Below are 12,430 nucleotides of genomic sequence, written 5' to 3'. Positions count from 1 at the left end.
TGTCAAGTTACAAGACCCTTGCACCCCTAACCCTTTAGGGAAAAAAACCCCAGGGGTGTTCAAACTTGACAGCTTTAAGACTTGTGGACTTCAACTCCCAGAATTCCTCCTCCAGTCATATTGGCTCAGGAACTCTGGCATTGAAATGTGCAAGTCTTAAAGCTGTCAAGTTTCAAGACCCTTGCACCCCTAACCCTTTAGAAAAAAAAACCCCAAGGGTGTTCAAACTTGACAGCTTTAAGACTTGTGGACTTCAACTCCCAGAATTCCTTCTGTCACACTTCATCTTGTTGATGTGCGGACGGGCGGGGGGAGAGAGCTGGAACCGGTTCTAAACGGCACTGTAGATTTGTGGAACCTCTTCTATAGAAGAGGTTAGAACTGGCAGGAACCCACCCCTGATACAGACTCAGGAGAAAGGTCTCATTAACAAAACAATAGGCTTATGTACAAACAGGCACTGATCTTTACAGCACAAAGACTGTTTTAGAGTGACTCAGGGTAAAACAATTACTTCTCTAGTGTTGGAAGAAATATCCTTCTGGGTTCAGTTCCAAGTGGGGAAAGAAGACACTGGATTCATGGAAGTTGCTTAGAAAGATGGTTTTTAGTGGTGGGCAGGATCACATGCCTTGAAGATGTTGGGTGAAGAAAAAAAGGGAAGAGATGTTGAGAGTGCCTGAGTTTTATACCCTCTCTGGGCTTTTGAATTTGAGTTTGTATTCTGATTGACTCCCATGGGGCTAGGCAGGGGCAACTCAGTAGGCTGTCCTGAGTCCCAGGCTTGATTGAGCCTTGCTGGGTGATGTAATCTTCCCAGGTGCCATGTGGTGTGGTGGGTAGAGGGCCAATCCTATCAAGTCATGGGAGCTATGTCTTAATCCCATCACCCTGGAGCTGAAGATGGTGGCAGGGAGCTGCTTCATCTTTAAAAACACGTTTCTCCATTTCTCCTCCAGGGAAATATAATATTCTGCCTTTCTAATATTTCCCATAACATTTCATTCTTTTTGACGGAGGTTGGGTGCTAACTTCCTAGACGACTTTGTGTTATGATGTCCTCCTAATTTGTTTCTCTAGTTTGGGAAGGGGCGATATCAAACTGGCTCTTGTGTCTCAGATCTACAGTGCCATTCATGGTCCTGCATGTGGTGTTGGTCCTTCCTGAAACTTCATACCTTTCTCCTAGACTAGGGCAGAGGTAGAATGGATTTCACCAAATAAAACATTTTGTTCCCAGAGCGAAGGCAGAATGGTCCTCTCTTCTGGTGAACTTTATATAGAGTCCGTGGGAATCAAAGTCCAGCTTGTGCATTTTTGACCTGTTATTGACAAAAAAAAAAAAAAACCCAAAAGGTCCTACGGGACAGTGTCCTCTTGATGTGATTAAGACACAGAAAAAGCAGCCTATCACTCACCGTGCTCCCAATTTGGACATTCTCCAGGGAGGACTGTCTACCTTGAAGGAGATGTTTGCGTGGAAATTGCCTCCCTTCCGTTCTTCAAGAGACCGAACTTGAAAAATCAGTGCTGTCACTCCACCCATTTTGGCAGTTGAGAGCAACGACAAATACATTATGCTGGACTTAAGGTCGAAGTCCATTTTCATAGGATGTGTTTGTTTTTAATGGTAGTGGGAGAGAGAGCGAGAGAGAGAGAGCAGGTTGTTTGCATGGAGTCAGGCCAAGGCCTTGGTGGCTGAACATTTTGCTCTCTGGATACATCATTATCATCCTGCAACCTTGAAAAGGAAAAAAAAGTAGAGCTGCTACTAAGACTCAGCAGTTTATTGTAATTCCGCCAGGTTTTTCCCCATGTAGCCTAGGATAGTGGTCACCAACTGGTGGTCTGAGAGAAAATTTTGATGGTCTGCAGAAAAATTATTATTGCACTAAATCAGGGATCCTCAAACTACGGCCCCTGGGACGGATACGTGCAATGAACGTTTGAGTTGCTGCAGAGTCTCCCCCTTCGAGGTCTTTTTGTCTGGATCGGGGGGACGAAATTCTGACTTGGGGTCTGCTTCAGCCTCCTGGTGTGGGGCTTTGGGCGAAGGCTGGAGGGAAGCACCGCTGGTGGCGAGGCACCCCTCAATGTAAGTGACATTGAGTTGATCATGCCCACCCAGTCACATGACTACCTAGCCACGCGCACCCAGCCAGTCATTCAGCAGGTCATATTAGGTATGAATTTAGTGGTCCCTGATGTCCGAAAGGGTGGGGACCCCTGAACTAGGAGATCACTTAGATTCAGGACTTGGGAGGGGAGAACAATCATACTGGCCTTCACACTATTCTATCAAAGTGATAATTCAATGTTTGAAATGAACAGAGTAATCTAGATCGGTACTTTTCTTGTTAGACAAGAAGATGACAGACATGGAAACTTTGATAATACTACTTTTTGCACAGACATTAGTAACAGAGATAGTGATAGCGGTAGTTCATTTTGTGTGTGTCTGTGTGTGTGTGATTGGCAATAGAGAGGGAGAAAACTGGTTCTTCAAGTCCGTGGCACTGTAAGTGTTGAATTCCCCTAAAGCATGTTCCTGAAGAAGATAACACATTTTTCCTGCACTGTAGTCAATTCCTCTTTTTTTTTCTGCTAAAACTTAAATTGCCATCCAAAATACTTCCATTTTTTCAGAACTTTCAAAGAAAAGGCATGTTAACTTCATGAGAAGTAGCTCCCACTGACTGCTAGTCATTACTTTAGGCCACTATTGCTAAAAACAAAGTTTATCTATATCTATATAAATGGCTGTGTGTTTGTGTGTGTATCAGCAGTGGGGTTCAAATTTTTTTAGAATCTCTTCTGTAGGTGTGGCCTGCTTTGTGGGAGTGACTTGCCGGCCATGTGACCGAGTAGGAGTGGCTTGACAGTCATGTGACTGGGTGGGCGTGGCCAACTTGTAAAATGTGGTGAAACTCACTTAACAACACCCTTGCTTAGCAACCAAAATGTTGGCTCAGAAACTCTGGCATTTGAAGCACGCAAGTCTTACAGCTGTCAAGTTACAAGACCCTTGCACCCCTAACCCTTTAGGGAAAAAAACCCCCAGGGGTGTTCAAACTTGACAGCTTTAAGACTTGTGGACTTCAACTCCCAGAATTCCTCCTCCAGTCATGTTGGCTCAGGAACTCTGGCATTGAAGCGTGCAAGTCTTAAAGCTGTCAAGTTACAAGACCCTTGCACCCCTAATTCTTAAGAAAAAAAACCCAGGGGTGTTCAAACTTGACAGCTTTAAGACTTTAAGGTTTAGATAGGACTCTTAGAGGCGGGCGGGGCGATTGGTGAGCCAGCCAATCAGTGAGCACCGGGTGAGGCAAATGTGGTGCGGACGGGCAGAGGGAGGGAGCTGGAACCGGTTCTAAACGGCATGGTAGATTTGTGGAACCTCTTCTACAGAAGAGGTTAGAACTGGCAGGAACCCATCCCTGGTGTGTATGTTCCAACATAACTCTGGAATGGCTCGAGCAATTTCAACCAAACTTGGTACACAGATGACTTGCCCTCTGGAAACAAATATTGTGAGGTAAGACCTCCCTAGCACCCCTCGGGGTGTGTGTTCTGTTAAGATACAACCTGTTGTGCCTTAAAATGGCTTCTACCATACTGCCATAAAATGGCTGCACAGCGCAGTAGAGATGCCATGGTAACAGCTTCACAGTACTCCACAAGGGGGCTCCCTCTGGTAAGGGGGAAAATCCAACATTAGAAATTATGTTTGGTCCAGGATTATTTTTGATGACAAATATATGGATTAGGATAAATAAATACCTGGGCAACACCAGGTAATCAGCTAGTATTTAATACTTTATTCATCTTATATATGATAGTGGAGCTGTAGTAGTTTCTGACTTTCTCTGGAGCAATGTAGGGTCCAGCATCATTCCCCCATTCAGCCCTGCAAATAATTGGCACTGGCCACTTTCAAATCTTCAAACCAAAATAGCAATTTATCCACCACTCCAGAAGTAGCAGACAATCTCATATGATTGTCTGGGTTTGATACTAGAATCAAATTATTTCTGGCTGAGCTACAGTGCCAGTTTAGTTAGTAGCATCAGTCTAGAAACCAGGAGATTATGAATTCTAGTCTTGCTTTAGGTATAAAGCTGCAGTGTACCTTAAATACCCCTCCCCCCAAAGTAATGTTTTTGTTTCCAACAATGCATCTTTGCAGGGTTTCTGAGTGGGCTGCTTTCCCACTGGTGAAAACGTTACTTGTCTGCTTCCTATGTTTATGACCCATTCCTGAAAGAGTCAGGCAAAATAGGTCTTTCAAATGCAAAGAAGTATAGCAGCTTTGTTATTTTACGTCTTCCCCTCACAGTAACCATCCAGCTATCCCAAAAGTGCTTTTTCAAGAGGCAACTGGACTTCGTTTTTCTTCAAAGACATTTAGCATCTCATCCAAGAAGCTTCTTCAGCTCATGAAGATGGATGACTGAGAATCTCCACAGACATTTAGCTAGCCATTCAGCTGTTCAAATTACCAAGCAATAATACAACATGAGTTAAAGCTAATGGTGAAGAGAAATATCGACTAAACGCCCTTCTTTGCTGTCTTCTATTGTTTAGTTGAAATGACTGCTGACTTATCTTATGGTATTTTCTAACGTGTTAAGAATTGCCGGCAATGAAGATGTCCACAGATCATCTTCACAATGTCTGCAGGTCATTTCAAGGCAGAAGTAGAAATAGTAGCAGTTGTGTAATAATACTAATAAATTATTTTAGTAGCTCTTCATTATGTTGTTAGTTGCAAAGTTGTGTCCAACCCATCATGACCCATGGACAACTTTCCTCCAGGTCTTCCTGTCCTCTACCATCCTCTGGAGTCCATTTAAGCTCATGCCTACTGCTTCGGTGACTCCATCCAGCCACCTCATTCTCTGCGTCCCCTTCTTCTTTTGCTCTCAATTGTTCCCAGCATGAGGCTCTTCTCCAGTGAGTCCTTCCTTCTCATTAGGTGGCCAAAGTATTTGAGTTTCATCTTCAGGATCTGGCCTTCTAAAGAGCACTCAGGGTTGATCTCCTCTAGGACTGGGCACTTTGATCGCCTTGCAGTCCAAGGGACTCACATGAGTCTTTCCAGCACCATAGTTCAAAGGCCTCCATTCTTTGGTGCTCAGTCTTTCTTATGGTCCAACTTTCACAGCCATCCATTGCAATTGGGAATACCACAGCCTTGACTATATACACTTTTGTTGGCAGGGTGATGTCTCTGCTTTTTACTATGCTGTCTAGATTGCATGCTCTTCATTATAGCGAACAATTATTATGCCTGCTTTTTCAAGAATTTGAGATCACCTACCTCTAAATACCAACAAGCAGGAAGCAAGAAGGAAGTCAACTAGCCGTAGGCTTCCTATGTCGGTAAAACTACATGATAGACTATTTACTCCTCTAAGATACATTTTATGGACTGCGTCATTTTGGTAGAGAAAGAAGCAGGAAACATTTCTTAAACAACTTTCAAGTAAGAACATATTGATGATATCTCACTTCTTTATAGCAATGCTGTTGATGCCAAATGACATTTTTATATACATGAGTCATATTTTATTTCCCAATGGAGTCAGAAGCAACCACTAGAGTACTGTGCAAAATCTTTATTTACTAAAAAGAAAAGAAAGGAGAACAATCTATTCCTTTCTCAGGAGCCATCCTTTAAATTATCTTTCTCCGCCCAGGTGTATTTTCCAGTTTTGTTTGAATTACAACCTCTCACAACGTCTAGCCATTAAATTAGTCCCTTTATATGAGACAAAGGGGGTGACATTTCAACATTCATCGTTTAAGTACAATTTTATTTGCTTTAAAAAAACACACATCACCAAAGCACTGTAGAAATCAAAAAACCCTAAGATGCAGTAACAGCTCCCCCCCCCAATCAAACTTTCAATTTCCAATTTAGGCACCCCTATGGTTCAAATGAGGCAGGGGAAAAAAGAAAAGAGAATAAAATTAAACTACAGGAAAGACAGCGAGAGTTTTTGAAGATTTCAAATGGAGGAATTGTCATCTTCCTAAATCAACGACGTCTCACCCTCAAGAGTCCTGGCGAACTATTTACAATGAAGAGTGCACTTTTTAAGGCCTGTGGGGAATTGCATGAGAACAATCAAGTCTGAATTCCAAACGAGAAAATGAATGTCAAGTCAGTAACAGATAAGCCTGTTGGATGAATAAGGCTGACAGGCAGAAGATCTCTTTTATTCTGGAAAGGAAAATGCAGAGGTCAGTTCTAATTTGACAAGGGTAAGGGGAGAGCTAGAATGGTTAAAGGAAAGGATATGTGCAAAAAGCTGTAACTGCTACATCATTTCTGTTCCCTTCTGAAGCAGAGATCAACATCGCCAAGGAAATGGTCAAAAAAAGCACCAATGGTCATTTTAAAAAAAGCAAGTCTACAGCAGGATCAACCTTGGAAAAATGGCAAGAGAAATCAAGGATTCCTTGGATGGCACAGTTGTGGGATGGCTTGCATTGGATTCCATCGTCCATCGCTTCTGAACTGGTCTCTCGTGAGGCAGACATAAAGGCTTCGCTGCTTCTGCGGATTTGCCAGGTCCACGTTTCTCAGCAATACATTTTAAGCAGAGGGGCTCCGGAGGAGTCTGTCTCTGTATCTTGGAAAGAAGACCCTCTACTTAATGGGTGTCCTGCAGGGGAATGGGAGGAAACAGGAAATAGTTATACATACAGGAAATAAAAGCTAGGATAAAGCATGCTAGAATAGAATAGAATAACAGAGTTGGAAGGGACCTTGGAGGTCTTCTAGTCCAACCCCCTGCTTAGGCAGGAAACCTTACACCACTTCACACAAATGGTTATCCAGCATCTTCTTTAAAACTTCCAGTATTGGAGCATTCACAACTTCTGGAAGCAAGTTGTTCCACTGATTAATTGTTTTAACTGTCAGAAAATATCTCCTTAGTTCTAAGTTGTTTCTCTCCTTGATTAGTTTCCACCCATTGCTTCTTGTTCTACCCTCAGGTGCCTTGGAGAATAGCTTGACACCCTCCTTTTTGTGGCAGCCCCTGAGATATTGGAAGACTGCTATCATGTCTCCCCTAGTCCTTCTTTTCATTAAACTAGACATACCCAGTTCCTGCAACCGTTCTTCATATTTTTTAGGATACTGAAAGGATAAGATGGAACAATATTTTGCAACCGTGGCTGCATATAACATTTTACCCTAATAAAAATATCTCAATTTTGTGAATAATTTGAAAACTGCATTGATTTGCACAAAACTCTTTTACAATCTAGAATGTGAAGACGACTGTTGTAGAATGGACACGTGACTCTGCTATAATTTTTAGCTGCTCCCCCCTCCAAAATAAAACAGGAAACATTATCTATATCTATATCTATATCTATATCTATCTATCATCTATCTATCTATCTATCTATCTATCTATCTATCTATCTATCTATCTATCATCTATCATCTATCATCTATCTATCTATCTATAAAAGCTCAGCTGATAAAGGAGGAGAGCTTGTGGCTTAGTGGCTAATACAACTGCCTAATATGTAATACAGCCCAGGTTCAATTCCCATTAAGGGTATGGCTAGCTGATGAGAGCTAAATAGCTTGAAATAGATCTATACTAGTCTCCCTTTATTTATTTATCAGCACAAATGCTATATATTTGTGCAGTTTATATATATATATATATTCCATTTTTTTTACTATCTGTTCGCTCGAGTGCTTGTGCGTGCTCGCGATGCTTCTGTGCCTACGCAGAAGTGTTCGGCCAGGTGGGCCGAGCCTCCCGCTGCCGCCACTACCGGTTCGCCCGATCCGGGCTGAACCAGGAGCCACCCACCTCTGGTGCAGATGGTAACTATCAGGTATATACTATAAGTGCTAAAAAGGAAGTCAGAAATGGCTTCCTTAAATATCGTTTCTTTCTTTTTTTTTCCTTTGCTTTTTGCCGACCTTCAACTTTTCCCCATTCTTTTAATTTTTTTCTTTTTTCTATGTTTTTGTAACTTTTCAGTCTTACGTAAAATTCTTTTTAAATAATACACACACACACACACACACAATAGGACAGGAAGCCACTCGTGCAAGTGAAAGAAGAAGAAAAAGTCAAACGGTGCAAATTCCAACAAGTGTAAACAGTTGAAATAATGGACAAGAAAAATACGTAGCGCCTTCTTTGGTTTCTGCTCTTTTAGCGGCGTAATCCAGGCGCTGCGTTCAAGAACTGGGATGCTGAGAAAATGGCTCTGCTTGTTTTTGTTGAAAAGAAAAATCCTTCTCAGCATTTTCCAAATCCCATTTCTGCTTGTCCAGAGAAAAGAACACTAAAGCCTTAGTAACGCCAAGATTTTGAACCACATTCCATCAACCTCACATTGCACATTTGTAAGAAACTCTCTGTAGCCAAGAGAGCGGGATGGATGCTTTAAAACCAGAAAGATGAAAAGCTCGCATTCTCAGCCAATTTTAACCACACTGCAGTTATGGATACCCAGCCCTGTTTATACCTGCCCCAAGAGCCCATGTTAAACCAAAGAAATTCACCCAGCCATTCCCATGTCCAGCTGAGAAGGTATAGCTCGACCAAGCCATTATAGAAATAGTGGAGGATGTCTTTGAGTTGATCTCAACTCCTGGGAAGTAGAATAGAATAGAATGATAGAGTTGGAAGGGACCTTGAAGGTCTTCTAGTCCAACCCCCTGCTTCAGCAGGGAACCCCACACCACTCAGACAAATGGTTATCCAACATCTTCTTAAAAACGTCCAATGTTGGAGCATTCACCACTTCTGGAGGCAAGTGGTTCCACTGATTCAGGAAATTTCTCCTTAGTTCTAAGTTGTTTCTCTCCTTGATTAGTTTCCACCCATTGCTTCTTGTCCTGCCCTCAGGTGCTTTGGAGAATAGCTGGACTCCCTTTTCTTTGCGGCAGTCCTTGGGATATCGGAACACTGCTATCATGTCTCCCCTGGTCCTTCTTTTCATTAAACTAGACATACCCAGTTCCTGCAACCGTTCTTCATATGTTTAGCAGACGACATCCCAGTGATCAGGGGTGAATTTCACTTACCTTCCCTACTGGTTTGCACATGTGAGCGTGTGCCTTCCGCACAGGCGCTTTGGCTAAAACAAAAAAGGTGCCTAAATGGGATGGCATAGAGCCGGTTCGGGCGAACGGGTCCGAACACCACCTCTGCCTGTGATTCTCTTGGGAACAACAAGGAAGTGTTTTGTCCCCTTTAACATGATGAAGTGTCCTTCAAATCTAGCTGAGGAGCACTGTTGATGTAGCATAAGGTGCTTCAACTCTCCAGGTAAAGAATTAAACATTTTGCCCAGTCCTGTTTTGAAAAGAAGCACCTGGGATGGGCAAAATGTTTAAAAGATAAAGGTAAAAGTTCCCCTCGCAGGGGCATGTGGGCGGGCCGACCTGATTGTCGGAGTGAACCAGTTCGCTCCCAGCTGATCGTCGGAGCTACCGGTTCGCCCGAACCGGCTGAATCCCACCCCTGGTGACTCTGCTCTATTTCTCACCTGACTTCATTGTGGTGGCTTCAGGACTATAGTAAAAGCTAAAGAAGACCCTGCATTATTGAGGCATTCTCTCAATTATTTTAAAAGGAGAAATATATTTATGAAAAGGAATACAGTAACATGGAAACCCTTCAGAGTCCCAGGCAAGCAATGAGCCCTCTTAGAAATAAGCAGCCATGAGGGCTAGATCCTTCCTTTTAGTAAAGTTTGAAGGATTATTTACTTCCCAGTTGACACGATAGAGTCTCCATTAAAGGCCAGAGTTTATATCACATAATTATATTTGTTTATGCTTACAACCACCCTCCCCCCTTCCCTTGAATTTTTTGGTCGCCAGGCACTGGAAAACGGAATTCAGAAATGGGAGAATTTCAGGTGGCATTAAAAAGCCACGACAAGTTCCTAGCCCTTAAGGCTGTGATGCCTTAAGAAACCTCAGAAGCCACCAGAGCCTGAAGCATCTCATTACAGCAAGCCAAGGACAAAATGTTCATACCTTGAATATCATTTGGCTCTCTCCATGGCTATCAGGAAAAGAATAATATCACATTTTATGTATATATATATACATAGCTATATATGTATAGATTACAAACTATGCTATGTTTATTTATTTGTGTATATGGGCACTTGCTCATGGTTAAGACCCAGTGTTAGAATGGTTCAAATGGATTTAATTTAATTCTTATTTTGCTTCAAATGAACAGGCAAATCCCAGTCAACCATGATTTCAAATCTAATATTTTTGCACGTCGTGACAGCTACGGGTGGTCCTTAACGTATGACCATTTGTCTAATAACTGTTCAAATGTATAACGATGCTGAAAAAAGTGATTTACAGCCAAGTCCTCACACTTACAGAGCTGCGGTAGTGCAGTGGTTAGAGTGCAGAACTGCAGGCTATTTTTTCTGTTGATCACCGGCTCCCAGCAGTTGGCAGTTCAAATCTCACCAGGCTCAAGGCTGACTCAGCCTTCCATCCTTCCGAGGTGGGTTAAATGAGGACCCAGATTGTTTTGGGCAATATGTTGACTCTGTAAACTGCTTAGAGAGGGCTGGAAAGCACTGTGAAGCGGTATATAAGTCTAAGTGCTATTGCAATTGCTTATGCCCACTGCATTGTCCCTATGGGTGCATGATGAAAATTCAGGTTCTTGGCAACTGGCATGTATTTAAGATGTTTCCAGCATCCTTTGATTATTATTTATGAGCTTCCCAGGGGGCTTTCGACAAGCAAAGTCAGTGAGGAAAGCTGGATTTGTTTAATGACCCATGATTCACTTAACAACCAGAGCAAAAAAAGGAATATTGGATTCTTGAGATGGCTCCGTTGCTGGTCAAATGTTTTTTTTTTTAGTGTGTGTATGTGTTTCTATATGACTGGGTTTGACTTATTTGATTTTATCCTTCATTTATTGTACACTATCTAGAATAATTTATGAGAAGGACGGTCATATACAGTTGATAAATAAATAAGATAGCAAAGACATAATCTGGAGCAGTCTTCTTTAGGGCAAAATTTCCATAGTTGTTTGTCCTATATGTATCACTAGCTGGATACCTGTGCTTCGTTACGAAACTATAAGGTACCCCAGACCACTTCTGAGTGAAGGAGTAGAATGTCTGCCAATTTGAACTGAGGTAACGGAATGTGAGGCAACTGGCAGTTGGAACAGAGTTCTTTTCAGATGGGGAGAGGAGTAGAATGTCTAAAATCCCAGTCTGTAGGTCAGATGAGTCATGCACTGGCTACGCCCATGCCCAGTTTAGCGAAGGGGTAGCATCAGAGCACGTTACTATAAGGCAACTGGCAGTTATAAGAAATACTGATGATGTGATGGTCATTTTAACTCTTTTTATTTTTAAATTTTTGTTCACTGCAATGGCACTTGGTGAGATGGGTGGCCATACAGAAATAAATATATCCCCCAACCCCCCGGTTACACTGTGTCCAATGTTTTAATGTGTGTTTAATAAAAGAAAACTTTTTAATAATAATAATAATAATAATAATAATAATAATAATAATAATAATAATAATAATAATAATAATAATAATAATAATAATAATAATAATAATAATAATAAAGAAAGAAATATATACCCATTATGTCTGTGCTATTTCAGAACTTTATGAGGGCTTAAATTAAAAAGTAGCTCAACAATATTCTTGGCACACAGTTATGTGATTTTTGATACCCCAAAGCAGTCAATCCCAGCACATGCAGTTGAGCCAAAGCAATGTTCAGAATAACATCAATGGGACATCATTCATAAGCCCTCCATGACTAAGGCAGTCTTAAAAAGAGCATTTTGGATGGCTCTCCTAAAAATCAACAGGTTGGGGGTCATATAATTTTTCAGGGCATCTATGTGCTATTCCAAAGGGCATTGTGACTGACCCTGTATACCCTGTGAAGATTCACCCACTTTCCCAAATCTTATTAGACAGGCAGATGCCACTGAAATAAATAAATATTCAAGTCCTAAACTTTGAAGGCGATCAAACCGGTCAGTCCTAGAGGAGATCAACCCTGACTGCTCTTTAGAAGGCCAGATCCTGAAGAGGAAACTCAAAGATTGTGGCCACCTAATGAGAAGGAAGGGCTCACTGGAGAAGAGGCTAATGCCTGGGAACGATTGAGGGCAAAAGAAGAAGGGGACGACAGAGAATGAGGTGGCTGGATGGAATCACTGAAGCAGCAGGCATGAGCTTAAATGGACTCCAGAGGATGGTAGAGGACAGGAAGGCCTGGAGGAACGTTGTCCAGGGGGTCGCGATGGGTCGGACAGGACTTCGCAACTATCAACAAAACTTTGAAAGCCTTTAAAGGGGGCAAGTGATGTTTTGAACTGCTCCTGAAAGGAAACTGGTAACCAGCATAGCTCCTAA

At 42.0% G+C, this 12,430-nt stretch overlaps 1 protein-coding gene across 5 annotated transcripts in view; it reads right to left on the bottom strand.

Annotated features, from left to right (window-relative positions):
* Positions 1-5,603: 5,603 nt before the first annotated feature.
* The window catches only part of KDF1 (keratinocyte differentiation factor 1), a 29,793-nt gene continuing 22,966 nt past the window's right edge, over positions 5,604-12,430 (bottom strand). For all 5 annotated transcript variants that reach the window (XM_081961904.1, XM_081961902.1, XM_081961905.1 and 2 more), the window contains one exon: positions 5,604-6,671. In XM_081961904.1, the coding sequence (XP_081818030.1) occupies positions 6,589-6,671 (83 nt within the window). In that variant the 3' untranslated portion in view covers positions 5,604-6,588. The remainder of the gene's footprint in view (positions 6,672-12,430) is intronic.

The sequence above is a fragment of the Natrix helvetica genome (assembly GCF_964273705.1).
Source record: "Natrix helvetica genome assembly, chromosome: 9".
Taxonomy (NCBI): domain Eukaryota; kingdom Metazoa; phylum Chordata; class Lepidosauria; order Squamata; family Natricidae; genus Natrix; species Natrix helvetica.
Note: the sequence above shows the minus strand (reverse complement) of the source record. Positions and strands in the feature narration are given on the sequence as shown.